The sequence below is a fragment of the Loxodonta africana genome, chromosome X, assembly GCF_030014295.1.
Source record: "Loxodonta africana isolate mLoxAfr1 chromosome X, mLoxAfr1.hap2, whole genome shotgun sequence".
NCBI lineage: Eukaryota > Metazoa > Chordata > Mammalia > Proboscidea > Elephantidae > Loxodonta > Loxodonta africana.
In genome coordinates this window covers 59,405,558-59,420,196 of record NC_087369.1, presented here as the reverse complement: position 1 = coordinate 59,420,196, position 14,639 = coordinate 59,405,558, and the positions used below count along the sequence as shown (strand labels likewise).

At 44.5% G+C, this 14,639-nt stretch overlaps 1 protein-coding gene across 1 annotated transcript in view; it reads left to right on the top strand.

The window, feature by feature from the left end:
- Positions 1 to 8,637: 8,637 nt before the first annotated feature.
- The window catches only part of SHROOM4 (shroom family member 4), an 83,480-nt gene continuing 77,478 nt past the window's right edge, over positions 8,638 to 14,639 (top strand). The window contains exon 1 of the mRNA XM_023541642.2: positions 8,638 to 11,088. Within this exon, the coding sequence (XP_023397410.2) occupies positions 8,704 to 11,088 (2,385 nt within the window). The 5' untranslated portion in view covers positions 8,638 to 8,703. The remainder of the gene's footprint in view (positions 11,089 to 14,639) is intronic.

Sequence of the window (14,639 nt, the reverse complement as noted above, 5' to 3'; positions counted from 1 at the left end):
CCTTCTCTTAGCTAACACCTTCTCTTCCATCTTCATTTGGGTTGAAGAAATCATTTTTCTTGCTACTGAGGTTGGCAGTTCGAATCCACCATCCACTCCTCGGAAATCCTGTGGAGCAGTTCTACTCTGTCCTATAGGGTCACTATGAGTCAGAATCAACTCAGTGACAACGAGTTTTGTGTGTGTGTGTGTGTGTGGTGCCTTACCCATTATTATTTTTGGTAGAGAATAATATTAATCATAATTTTTTTTTATTATTAATAATAGACACCACTTTTGAGCAACTGCCATGCGCCAAGCATGCTTTATAGATGAGGAAATTGAGGCTGTGTGACTTGCCCAAGGCAAAACAACTAGTGAATAGTAGAGCTAAGATTCAAAGCCGGGTCTATATGTTCCCAAAACTCCTAAACTCCCCCGATACAGTATTTTTAATTACCAAAGAAGGACCCATGGACTTGCTTCGATGGCACCTGCCTTTTATGGAATAGACAAAAGTCATCCAGACTTCCCTATGAGTTACAGAGAGAAGAGAGATAATGGGGCCTAGCATACTTCTTGTCCTCAGGGAGCTTGTGTAAGCACCCTCCTCCTCACACGCACGCACTCAGGGGCCAGAAATTGCTGGAACTGGGGCCAGAGGCCAAGGGAAACTGGAGTAAGAATCAGGAATATTACAAAGAGGGAAAGCTCTAGCTCTAAATCCCCAAGAGAAATTAAATTCTGATGCCTGAGCCTGAGCTCAAGGGTACGACAAACTTATGGGGGGCTGCTATGGGTTCTGGATATTGCACAGGTCGATAAGGACATCTTTTTAAGCCCCAGGCTGGGGCCTAGGACGATTACATCATGCAGTGCTATAGCTGGAAAGGTTATTTGTGATGACTGGGTCCAGTGTTTTATTTTCCAGAGGAGGAAACAGAAGCCCAGAGCGGGGGAGTGAGTTGCCAGGGGTCAGAGTGAATTCACGTCAGAGCCAGGGACCCTGACTCCAAGCACTACTAATCCAGCATTGCTAAAGGACAGCTTTTCTGAAGTTGAAGTCTCTGGTGTGAAACAGTTTTCTTTGGGTCTGCTTAGGGGCCCATAGGAAGTCCAGACCCTGTAAAAATGGCCAAGAGTGTTTTGTGAGACTTTGCATCTCAAAGGGACCCTATACGTTGAAAAATCTCTGGGTCACTTGCTCCCAGTAAAGTCAGGTGTAGTGCTACTTCCCTAGACCTGGAGGCTGACAGGCCTGGCTAATCTGGGCTTTCCCTTTCCTGGGCCCAGAGGACCTCCGGAGATGCCTGGGTGGGATCAGTTCAGTCCAGGAAGCACAGGAATTCTTTTAAGTGTATGTGTCTGGGGTATTTTTCTCTCTCACTTATGTATATTTTTAAAAATTCTTTTTAGACACTGGCTTTATCTTTCCCAAACATCATTTCCTTGCTCCTTTCCTGAGTTCTAGCAGTGGCTGGGGTCCCAGCCTCCTTATTGGCCACTGAGCTGTAGAAGGGGGCGTTCCAGGGCTCAGAGGAGGTTGGAGCAGAGAACAGGAGGCTGTTTATGCTGCTGGAACTGACTTTCATCCTTCCCTTTGCCACCTGGGTGCTCACTGGTTCCTGGAGCAGCGTCTTTACTCCTATCCAGCTCTTCGCATTGCCCAAGACTGTGGCCACATCTAGGCCCAACCATGCTGATGGTCGTACCTTTCCTTCAATGCTACTCCACTCTGTTTTTGAAACTGGGGCCTGACTGTCCCTGAGTATATTGGATCACACTCAGGATCTTGAGCTGCTGGCCCCTTGCCTCAGGAGGCCTTAACTGGAGGGCAGAGGGGCCCCAACTAAAGTAGGAACCAGCCTGCAGAAGGAAGCCCTGGGGGCTGGCTGGAGGTGTTGTCGGATGAGAGTCTGAGCTGGCAGGACAACCAGCTCTCTCCTAAGCCATCTCTCCACCCTGGGTAACTTTCATGGTAGGTACAACCAGTAGCCATGGCTGCCATGGTTGCTGCCCCTCCACCTTTCCTGCTTTCTTTCTTCAACTTCCCTTTATTTTTGCTTCTTAAAAATGCATTTTGGGGCAATGGATAATGGGGTTATGTTCAATGATAATATCCAAGCCAGTCTTAGTAGAAAGGGCAGGCACCAGGGGCATTGCTTTCACAGCTAGGCCTTGAGCTGCATGATTTGGAGGTTGGCATTTTCTTACCTCTCTGTTTATTTCTCCTCATTCCCCTTCCCACTGCCTAAGGAGGGGCTGGTTTAAACTCTAAAACTACTGAGACCTTTTTTTCCTGGCTGCTTCTTGAGGGAATGGCTATGGGAAGCCTCACATATACAAGCTGTTAGAGACAGACCCCTCTTTGGGGAGGTGCCTGTGTGGTACCCTACAAAGGGCTGGAGGATCTGGATCTTGGTCCCAGTTCTGCTGGCTACCATCTGTGTTCTCTTGGCAAATCACTTAAGCTTTCTGTGCCTATATTTCCTCATCTGTAAAGTGGAGACAGTAATAGATCTTAGTACATAGGGTTGGAGTGAGAATTAAATCAGCTAATGCATAAAAAGTTCTTAGTTGCTAAGCCTAAAAAATAATAAAAATTCTGAAGTTAGAAAAAAAATGCTTAGTGCCTGGAACATCTTAAGTGTTCAATAAATAGTCCCTGTTGTCATTTTTTAAATTTTATAGAATACCTACATGTCAGGTGTTATGCTGAGTGATTTCACACATAGGGACTGCATTTAGTCCAGATCACAACTTGTGAGAAAAGAATGGTCATCTTCCCCATTTTACAAATGGAGGAACTGCAACTCAGAGAAGAGACCTGACTTGTCCAAGGTCACACAGCTAGGATTAGAAAGTAAGTGTGTACTGACTCCAAGTCTAGGGCTGTTCAGGAATAGTAATAGACCAAATATTAGGCCCTATTGACAGTTTTCTCTCCTTTCCCAAACTAGGGCTAAAAGGCTCCAGCTCTGGCCCCTGGTTCCACAGCTTGGATTTTCCTTTGATTTTCTTCCAGTGTTCCCAGACTCCCTACTGCCCTATCTTCTGTCTTCTTTGGGACTGTTTCCTACTCCTGGAAAAACCCTAAAGAGAGTAGAAAGCTTTGCAGGCTGCCTTTCAAAGTGTGCCAAGGGAGTGGTGTGGCAGATCCTTGACAGTGGGCGGACAGATCTGGGTAAGCCTGGTGGGGAAACACTTAAACTATCAAGGACAAGTCTGAGATAATAACCATTACTGTAGTACCTACCATTTATTGACCACATGCTATTAATCAGGCTCTGTGCTGGATGCTTTCAGAATATTATCTCTAATCTGAACAATAACCTAACCAGTTAAGGATTATTGTTTGCTTTTTCAGATAAGAAAACTGAGGCTCAGACAGGTTGCATGACTTGCATAGAATCACATACCTAAAGTGGTAGAGCTAGGATATAAACCTAGATCTGTTTCACCCCTTTTCGTCTCATTGCCTACTGGCTTGGTATAGTTGGTGGGATGAGATTAACATACATGAGATGATGATGATCGATATAAAACATCATATTATAGGCTAAATCGTGAGGGCTGGATTACTCAGGACAAGCTCCCTGGAGATGGTACTTGAGTAATACCTTGAAGAACATGTACGATTTAGATTAACAAAACAAAAGGGGGGCATTCTTGGCAGAGGTAGCAGTCATAGTATTACTTAAAATTGGTCTAGGACTTGCCAGACCCCGTTCTAAGCAATTGACATGCATTATCACATTTGATTCTCACAACAACCCCATTGGGTAGATATGATTACCCCCATTTTATTGCTATGGAAACGGGGGCTCTGAGAAGTGAAGTCACCTGTCCAAAACAATAGCTAATAAATGGTGGAGCTTAGATTCAAACCAAGGCAGTCCAACTACAAAGCTTGTGCTAAATGCCACTGGAAAACCAACAGCACAAACAAAGTCACAGAGTCAGAAAGGGACAGAGCTGGTTGCAGGGTTTGGTTGGAGCAGAGACATGAGAGATTGGACTAGGCAGGTAAAGTTAGTTTATAGAGGTCTTTGAATGCCTGACCCAGTTTACATTTGATGCAGGATAAGAAACAGGAGCCAGCTGATGTTCTTGAATAGGAAAGTGCCCCAATTCATTTGATGTTTGAGGTGGTATGATCTAAAAGCAGTAATTGGAGATGGAATAAGGGGAAACTGGCTGGTAGGCTGATGCAGTATTTTGGATGTAAGGAGGAGAGGAGCCATTCTGTGGGATGGCACTCTGGGCACTCTGAGATCCATATTAGAACAATGTGATTGCCAAGTGGTGTCTTCACCTAGATTCCCTCTTCCTTAAATCTTAGCCACTGCTCCTGACCTGTGGCTCTGGTTTCTGACCTTTGGTGAACAGCTTCCCTTGCCCCTTCCTCTTGTACCTCCTTGTGTCTGGTCTGTTACCATTCAATCCATGTTTTTCCCAGAAAGTCCATTTCTCCTCAGGATTTCTATTTTAGGCCTCATCCCTGAAGAGCTTGCACTGCTGGAGCCTTCAGTCTTTCTGCCAGGGGGTGGGGGGTGGGGGGCATTTCCACCTAGGATTGAATCATCCAGCTTGATTTTGTCCACTACTACTGATAATTAGCTAATTTATCTCACTATATAGCAAGCTTATTGAAAACGGGGCTTATCTTATTCAACTCTGTGCCCTCAGTGTCTAGTATGGATCCTGGCACACTAAATGAGTGAATAAATTAATAAATAATCCATCATCTGTTTATCTCTCTGTCATTTACTTATTTATCATTTCTCTTACTGTCTCATTCATCTCTTTCTGTCATCCATTTCTCTCTACTGAATTTCTCTATAATCCTTCTCTGAGTTTTCTCCCTTTCTGCCATTTGTTTTTCCTTCTTTCATCTCTCCCTCTTATCTCTATTATCTATTTGGCCCTCTCCACCCTTTCTGTTTCCCCTCAACCCCCTTACTCCCTCATTCTGTCTTTCATCAATCATAGCTTTATCTTCTACACTTCCCATGCCTCATGTGCATTCTACCCCCTACCATTCTTCCTCACTTGCAAAGGTGGCACCTGTTAAAGTGAAGTATGCCAGGGGGGAGGGATGGATCCTGTCTAAAACAGAACAAGAGTTGTGGCTGCAACCTCCAGCATCAGGCAGACCCTGTGGCTGCCTTCAGGGCTGTGGCCTCAGACCTGTTTTCCCTTTGTTTACACCTGGCCTACTGAGCAGCCAGTTCCCTCTCTCAGCCTAGCACTGTGTCCTTCACCTCTTTGTTCTATTTTCTCTCACAGGATTTGGGCCTCCCCCAGTGGTGCAGTGGTTAAAAGCTTGGCTGCTAACCAAAAGTTGTCAGTTTAAATCCACCAGCTACTCCTTGGAAACCCTATGGGGCAGTTCTACTCTGCCTTATAGGGTCGCTGTGAGTTGAAATTGACTCCATGGCAATGGGTTTTTTGGTTTGATACCACTTTGCCTACAAACTCAGGTGTCTCATTTCAGTGCCTGCCGTACCCTTCACTCTCTCAATGCCTTTACCACACTGTGTTTGAATTTGCTCTGTCTCCCCCACTGAGCTGTAAGCTCTCAAGGGCAAAGACTGTGTTTGATTAATCCCTGTAGTATCAGAGCTAAACACAGATGGCACACAGTAAGCACACTTATGCTTACTGAATGAATTAGTGAAAATTGGAGAATTCCCAGCCCAGTTTGACTTACTTGAACTTCTTAATCACTTGGCTGTTCCTTTCTCAGAAAAATAGGAAGATTGGCCATATTGAATATTTTTTCATCAAAGGGAAGTGAAGGTAGGCTTACTGTTCATTGGACAGCAGCACTGCACTCATTTATCCTACAAATATTAAGTATCTACTATATGAATTGGAATTGACTAGATGGCAACAGGCTTGGACATGTCTGGCACTGTTGTATGTGCTTGGGATACATCAGCGAACAAAAGATCCCTGTGAAGCTGACATTCTTATTCCCAGGGATCACCCTCAGGGTGAAGGAGATTTCAGTACTGGGAGCTGAGGAGGGCCACTAAGATTCCCACACCCACCAACTCCTTGCAAGATGTTCTACTTCATTTGAGGGAAAGAAGGGGTGGGGCGGAAGCTGCTTGGGAAGTGATTTCAGCTCTGGTTCCCCAAGTTAACTTCCTGTCCCTTTCCCGCTGTAGGAGGAACGCCCCTGTCAGTAGGCCACACTCATGGCACGTGGCCAAGCTGCTGGAGGGATGCCCTGAAGCAGCCACCACCATGCATTTCCCTTCTGAAGCCTTCAGCTTGTCCTGGCATTCAGGCTGCAACACAAGGTGAGTCTAGAGCCCTCCCTTCAAGATAGGATGGAAGGTAGGCAATCAGGCGACTCCTCCTCCTCTGCTCTAGTTCTTGTTGGATGTTATAGAGCCTACAGCAGTATAATGGGAAATGAACTGGGAGTCTAGAGAACCTGGGTCCTAGTCCTAGTCTACTGCTAACTCTCTTTGTGCCTTTGGGCCAGTTCCTTTCCTTCTGGAAAATATTTACTTGAAATACTTATTCACTTGGCTTGCAAGACACAACGCTCTCCTGCTTTTTATCCTACCTTGCTGGCTGCCCCTTCTCAGTCTCTTTTTTTGTTTCCTCCCTAATCTGTTAATGCAGGAGGGCCCCAGCACTCAGTTCTAGTCCTCATCTCTGTATACACTGACTCACTGATGATCTCATCCATTGTTTATCAGCTCTGCCACAGAGCCAAAGACTTCAAAATGAAAAAAAAAAAAAAAAGACCTCCTTAAATAACAGGGTTTCCCTGCAATGAGGATCACTGTACTCAGGGTCTTTGATGTGGTGACTGTGCCATCTGTTGTTGTTGAAACATTTTCCCAGAAGAGGTATAAAAATTTTTCAGCAAGCTGAGAGCCACCAAAGCTGCCTTTTCCTTTCTACAGCAAGGTCTTCCCTCTAAGAAAGGATTTATGTTGAGAAGGCTCAAGGAAGCTAAGGGTTGACTTTTCTCCCACTTGATGACTTTATTTGACATCGGAAGCCAGGGACTCATAGCAGAGGCAGTTTTGTTCTGGTAGAACACAAGAACCATATTCTGAGCTTGGCTCCTATTTGAGTGAGGAGGTGTGTTTTGTTTTGTTTTGTTTTGTTTTGTTTTCGGCAGGAAGGGTGGTGGAGTGAATAGCAGGTCTCCTTGCCAAAAAGGAATTGATGAATTCCTAGCACAGAGGCCAATTGAGCAGAATAGCTAAGGGGCAAAGGCAGGGGAGGCTGACCCAAGGGCCTCATGGGCTTCTGCCATAGCTCAACTCTGGCTTTCTTGACTACAGCCTTTATGAGATCAGCATGCAGCTTCTGGGGTTTTAGCCATAGGGAGTTACTGGCATAGTTTGGCTCAGTTTGCTTTTGTGTGTGGGAAACGGTACTTAAAATTCAAGATAACATCTTATCCTAGCCCCTTCCTTTGTCTCCCCAGCTTGGCTTTGGTGTGGGGGATGAGTGAGGCATGGGTAGGCAGGGGCCACTAGAGTATCAATAATAGCAGCAGAGATTGTGCTGATAACAATGACAACAACAACCATGATAGCAGCAGCTACCATGTATTGAACCTTTGCTAGGTGCCCAGGCTGTAATAAGGGTTTATATTTATGATCTGATTTCTTCTACACAGCAACCCTCTGATATGGATGTTATTATTATTCCCCTTTAACAGATGGTATTAGCAGATGAGCTAAGACATTGAAGTCACAGAGGCCTGGATTCAAACCCCAGCTCTGCTTCTTTAGCAGCTTTGTGAGCTTGTTGGCTTACTTTATATTAGAGAAGCTCTTATTTTCTCAGTTGTAAAGTGAAGATAATAATCTTTCCCCTTCTGCTTGAAATGAGACATTGTAAAGTGCCTGGCACATTGTAAGTCTTCAGTAAAGGGTCAGGATTACTATTATCAAGAAAAGAAGAACAGAGAACACCTAAATTCTGGTCCTCTCTGTGCCACTAGCTAGCTGGATAATCTTGAGAAAATCACTTCCCCCAAATCGCTTCCCTTTGCTGTGCTTGCTTTACACCAGTGATTCTGAAAAAAAGTATGGTCTTTGGACCAGCAGCGCCAACATTACCTGGGAACTAGTTAAAAGTACAACTTTTCAGGCCCCATGCAGACAAAACTCTAGGGATGAGGGTCAGTAACCTGTGCCTTAACAAGCCCTCCATGTGATTCTGATGTGCACTAAAGTTTGAGAACCACTAATTTATAAAATGCTCTGTCTGAAACTGAATCAGTCCTTGAGGGCCCCTCTCTAATGCTGATATTCTGTGATTGTCTGTCTGGGCAGAGAGATGCATGCTGGCTCCCTAGCAACAGGGACAACCCAGAAGCAATTCCAGACTGGCTGATGACAGGGAAACAGAACACAACCCCCATGGAGTTCTCACACTTTTAATCTTTGGGATGTTTCCCCATCCCTCGTCCATATGCCGTCTGGTCCCCATCCCTTTTCCACATCCTTGTGGGGCCCCAGTTTTCCTTTCCTCCTTTTTGCCTTACTTTCCTCTCATTCGTGTCATGAGTTCCTCTGGATTGTCCTGCCTTCTCCCATGGCAGGGCTGGCCAGGGTGGGAAAGGGACTTGGTGATTTAGCTAGCTAACCTCTGTGCCCTGTGTTTTACAGTGACGTGTGTGTGCAGTGGTGTCCACTCTCCCGGCACTGCAGCACTGAGAAAAGCAGCTCCATTGGTAGCATGGAGAGCCTGGAGCAACCAGGCCAAGCCACCTATGAGGGCCACCTCTTGCCCATTGACCAGAACATGTACCCCAACCAGCGTGACTCAGCCTACAGCTCCTTCTCAGCCAGCTCAAATGCCTCTGACTGTGCCCTTTCCCTCAGGCCAGATGAGCCAGCCTCTGCAGACTGCATCATGCAAAGCCCAGGGCCAGGTAAGGCCCCCAATGGCAGGCCTAATGTGGCTGAGACCTCAGGAGGTGGCCGACGCAGTAACGGGGGCCACCTAACCGCCAGCCCCCAGATGCCATTCTGCCCACAGGATGGCTACCACTCAGGGCCTGCCAAAGCATCAAAGGGCCCACCACAACCTCCAGTGAGGCGAGACAGCCTTCAGGCCTCCAGAGCCCAACTCCTCAATGGAGAGAAACGCAGGGCTTCTGGGCCTGTGGACTCCTTGCAACAGAAGGAGAAACTGAGCTCAGAGGCCATGCTGTCCCCAAGGAGCCCTAACAGGTTCTGCTGCCTCAGCAGACAAGACCAAGAGACCAGTGAGGGGCATCAGAACTGTGAACTCAGCCAGCCTCCTGACTTCAGCCAGCAGGGCTGTGAACATCTACTGATGGAGACCTCAGCCAAAGCTGCTGGTTACCCAAAATCCTGTGACAAGGCTTCCAGCACAGATCACAACCCACTCAACAAGTCTTCAACAGAGCAAACTAAGGCTACTTCTGTCAGCAACCCTCCGCATCTCACAGGGCCCACAGAGCATCGTCATAGTGCTCCTGAACAACTGCTAGCATCCCACCTGCAGCACGTGCACCTTGATACTAGGGGCAGCAAGGGGATGGAGCTCCCATCTGGGCAGGATGGGCACCAGTGGACCCTGTCCCCCTTGCATAGCAGGCACACAGGGAAGAAAAGTCCATGTCCCCCTGCAGGAGGAACCCAGGACCAGCTCAGCAAAGAGAAAAAAACCAGGCCAATGGATGATAGGCCTTTGAGTTTAGGACACCAGAGCCCAAGCAGTTCTTCACATGGAGATGCTGATGGACACCCTCCAGAAAGAGGTTTCCTGGACCCAATCAGAGGAGGTAATGAATTGACAAGCCAACAGCCGTCTGTCTCTGGTCCCCCTGTTCATCAATCCAGGGACTTTTCTTCAACCACTAAAGTAACCAGTGGCACAGAGGCAATTGAAGAAGTAGGCATTGAGCCCAAGGAGTGTGGCCACATGGGTAGTAGGCGAAGTGGAGGGACCCGGGGCCGCTCTACCCAAAATCGGCGGAAGAGTGAGCGTTTTGCTACCAATCTACGTAATGAAATTCAGAGAAGGAAGGCCCAGCTCCAGAAAAGTAAGGGCCCCTTTTCACAGCTGTGTGACACTAAGGAGCCAGTAGAAGAAACTGAGGAGCCTCCAGAAAGTCCTCTACTTCCTAACTCTAACTCATCTCTTCTATCTTCATATCAAGAACCACCCAGGGACAAGCTCCTCAACAAGAGTGTGATACTCAGGGCTAGGTCTTCAGAGTGCCTTAGTCAAGCCCCTGAGAGCCATGAATCTAGAACAGACTTGGAGGGACAAATAAGCACTGACCAGAGGTCTGACCAGTCCTTTGGGGGCTTAAACACCTGGTGGAAAGCTGATCCATCCTCTTCAAACTCTGAGAAAACAAACGCTCACAATGGAACCCATGGAGGTCGTTGGAGATGGTCTCCAGAGCATAACCTGCAGCCACATGTGGCACTAGCCATGGATGGCCCTTCTAACCCAGGTAACAGCAAGGAATTGAAGCCTTCGACTACCCAAACAGGGGAGGAAGCCATCCTCTTGCCCTTTGCAGACAGAAGAAAGTTATTTGAAGAGAGTAGCAAATCTTTATCCACGTCTCATTTGCCAGGTTTAGCCATTCATAGCAACAAGACTTTTACCCAGAGACCAAAGACTATAGACCAAAACTTCCAGCCAATGAGCTCCAGCTACAGAGACTTGAGACACCATCCCCTGGACCAGTCATGTCGTTCCACAGACCAATCATATCATTCCATGTCACCCCTTCAGTTAGAAACTCCCACTTACCTCGAATGCTTTGCAAGCAAAGGCCTAGAGCACTCCATGTGTCATAAGCCACTACACTGTGGTGAGTTTGATTACTGCAGTACCTGCTCTTACTCCTGCAGTGTTCAGGGAGCTGTAGTCCATGACCTTTGCATTTATTGTTCTGGAGAAATCTGTCCTGCCTTGCTAAAAAGAAATATGATGCCAAACTGCTACAATTGCCGATGCCACCACCACCAGTGCATCCGGTGTTCAGCTTGCTATCATAATTCCCAGCATAGTACCCTTGAGGACAGCAGCTTGGCACCTGGCAACACTTGGAAACTCAGGAAGCCAGCGGTGCAGGTGAGGACTTGGTTTTTGGATGGGTGAGCTTCATTATTCTCTTTGTGAGGAGAAAGGTAAATCATTTGAAAATACAACAATTATAATTCTTTAGAACTATATAGACCTGGCTTCAACAGGTGGTAGCATAGTAACCTTGAGCAAGACACTCAACCACCAAAATTGCAGTTACCTCATCTTTTAGATAAAAATAATGTTTGCCTCATAAAATGGACACAACTAGGATTTATGTCCTGATTGTATAATTAGCATCTGAGGGACCTTTAGCAAGTCATTCAATCACCAAAAATTGCACTTATGTGATCTCTAAAGTGAAAAAATACATATTTTTAAACTCAGAAATCAAAGCAGTGGTACCTCTGAGAGGTGGCACGGAGACCGGATTGACTGGGAAAGTGCAGGAGGAAGCTTTGTGGGGTGATGACAATGTTCTGTATCTTGATAAGGTTTGAGTTACACTGGTATATACATTTGTAAAAACTCAACAAACGTACACTTAATACTTGCGTATTTCACTGAAAGTAAATTTTATCTTAAAAATATCATAATACTGAATCTTTCCTTAATGATATGCATGCCATCATATACTGTATACTGATGTGTGCAACCTATTTTGTGGTTTTCAGCATACGAGTCTTGCACATTTTTTTTATATTTCTCCCTAAGATTCCGTGTTTTTTGATGCTACTGTAAGTGGTATTGTTTTCTCAATGTCAAGTTAAAATTCTTTGTTACTATTATATAAAAACACAATTGATTTTTGTATACTGGCCTTGTATATATACTGTGACCTTGCTTAAAACACTTATTCTAGTAGCTTTTTGGTAGATTAAAAAATTTTTTTTTTCTACGTAGGCAATTATGTCACCTAGAAATAGAAGAAATTTTATCTCTTCCTTTCCACTATGTGTACATTTTTGTGGAGAGAAGGGCACCTTTTGGCACTTTCTAGAACCTCCAATACAATGTTGAATAGAAGTAGTGAGAGTTGACATTGTTCCCAATTTTTCACTACTAAGTTTTTTTTTTTTCTTTCAAGTATGTTAGCTGTAGGTTTTCTGTAGAGTCCTTTATCAGGTTGAAGAAGTTCTCCTTTATTCCCAGTTTTCTGAGAGTTTTTACCAGGAGTGGATGCTTTTTCTATATCTATTGAGATAATCATATAGTTTTTTCTTATTCTGCTGATGTGGTGAACTATACTGATTGATTTTTGAATTGAGAACCAGACAAGCAATCCCAAACCAACTTGGTCATGATGTATTATCCTTTTTATATGTTACTAGATTGGATTTGCTAATATTTTATTAAGAATTTTTACATCTTTATCAGGGATTTTAGTCTGTAGTTTTCTAATAATATCTTTGTCTGGTTTTGATATCAGGGTAATGCTGGCCTTATAGAACGAGTTGGGAAGTATTCTCTTCTATTTTCAGGAAGAGTTTGTATAGAATTGGTATTATTTCTTCCTTAAATGTTTCATATAATTCAGTATTGAAGTCATCTGAGCCTGGAGTTCTCTTTGTGGGAAGATTTTCAATTACAAATTCAATTTTTTAAAATAGATATAGGGCCATTCAGGATATCTATTTTTTTTTTCAGTTTTGCCTTCTTTATTGATATTCTCTATTTGATGAGTCATTGGTGTTATACTTTCCTTTAATTCCTTCAACATGTTTTCCTTCAGTTCTTTGAACATATTTGTAATAACTACTTTGTAATCTTTATTTTCTAAGTCCAAATTTTGGACTCCCTCTAAGGCAGTTTCTATTGTCTTATTCTGCACCCTCCCCCACCCTGGTGCAATAGTCACATTTTTCTGTGTTTTTTTTTTTGCATGTCTCATTAAAAAAAAACAAAAACAAACTTAATATTTTAGATGATATATTGTAGCCAGCCTGGATTCTGATTATTTGCAATCAGAAATTGTTGTTGTTTGTTTGTCTGTTTCTTTAGTGACTTACCTGGATCAATTTCATAAAGTCTTTTCCTGACAATATGAAGCCTCTGATGTGACTGTTGAGATTTCTTTCCTTGTTTATATCTTTTGCCTGGTTTCCTAGGGGTTGCCTCTGTGTTTATGTAAACCACTTAATGATCAAATGTTGTACTTAAGCTATCCTAGCCCATTACATTTTCATCTTTTGCCACTAGATGTGTGTGTGGTTTGGAGAGTGTTTTCACAGTTCAGGGAGTTTACAATTTTGTTCCACATTCAGTAGAGACGAATAGCTCAGAGGTTCTCCCCGGTCACTGCTCAGGGGACACAGTCTAGAGTATATGCACAGACTTACAGGCCCCCAGGGATGAGCCAGGTTTTATTTTTAAGCCTGACTCTCTAGGAATTGGCCTTGGATCACAGTAGCTCTGTTGGAAGTCCCTAAGGGTAACTCCACGTTTGGTGATTCACTAGGACTCAGCATACAGTTGTACTCATGGCTAATATTTATTACAGAGAAAGAATGCAAAGCAAAATCAGCAAAGGGAAAAGGTGCATGGAGTGAAGTACAGAGGAAACCAGGCACAAGATTCCAACTGTCCTCTCACACAGGGCACATTTTATTTTTCTCTTTATCAATGAATTGTGACAACATATGTGAAATGTTTACTACAAGAAGGGCTCATTAGAGACTCATAGATTTTTATTGGAAGCTGGTCACATAGGCACCGTTTGCCTAGCACATACCAAAATTTCCATATCTCAGAAACAAAACAATTGTTCAGCAGTCAGTTTACAGGCAGTATGTACAGTTCACACTTTAGGCACAGTGAGCCACTCTTATCAATTAGAGAAACTTTGGCATGTGTTGTCCTTCTTTCTTACTTGGGTAGAGTTTGTGTGAGATTAGTTTTATTTATTCCTTAAATTCTTAGTGGGGTTTGCAACTGAAGTAATTTTTTTTAAAATTTTTATTGAGCTTCAAGTGAATGTTTACAAATCAAGTCAGTCTGTCACATATAAGTTTATATACACCTTACTCCATACTCCCACCTACTCTCCCCCTAATGAGTCAGCCCTTCCAGTCTCTCCTTTCGTGACAATTTTGCCAGCTTCCAACCCTCTCTACCCTCCCATCCCCCCTCCAGACAGGAGATGCCAAAGCAGTCTCAAGTGTCCACCTGATACAAATAGCTCACTCTTCATCAGCATTTCTCTCCTACCCACTGTCCAGTCCCTTCCATGTCTGATGAGTTGCCTTCGGGGATGGTTCCTGTCCTGGGCCAACAGAAGGTTTGGGGACCATGACTGCCGGGATTCCTCTAGTCTCATTCAGACCATTAAGTATGGTCTTTTTGTGAGTATTTGGGTTCTGCATCTCACTGATCTCCTGCTCCCTCAGGGGTTCTCTGTTGTGCTCCCTGTCAGGGTAGTCATTGGTTGTGGCCGGGCACCAAGTAGTTCTTCTGGTCTCAGGATGACGTACGTCTCTGGTTCATGTGGCCCTTTCTGTCTCTTGGGCTCATAGTTATTGTGTGACCTTGGTGTTCTTCATTCTCCTTTGCTCCAGGTGGGTTGAGACCAATTAATACATCTTAGATGGCTGCTTGTTAGC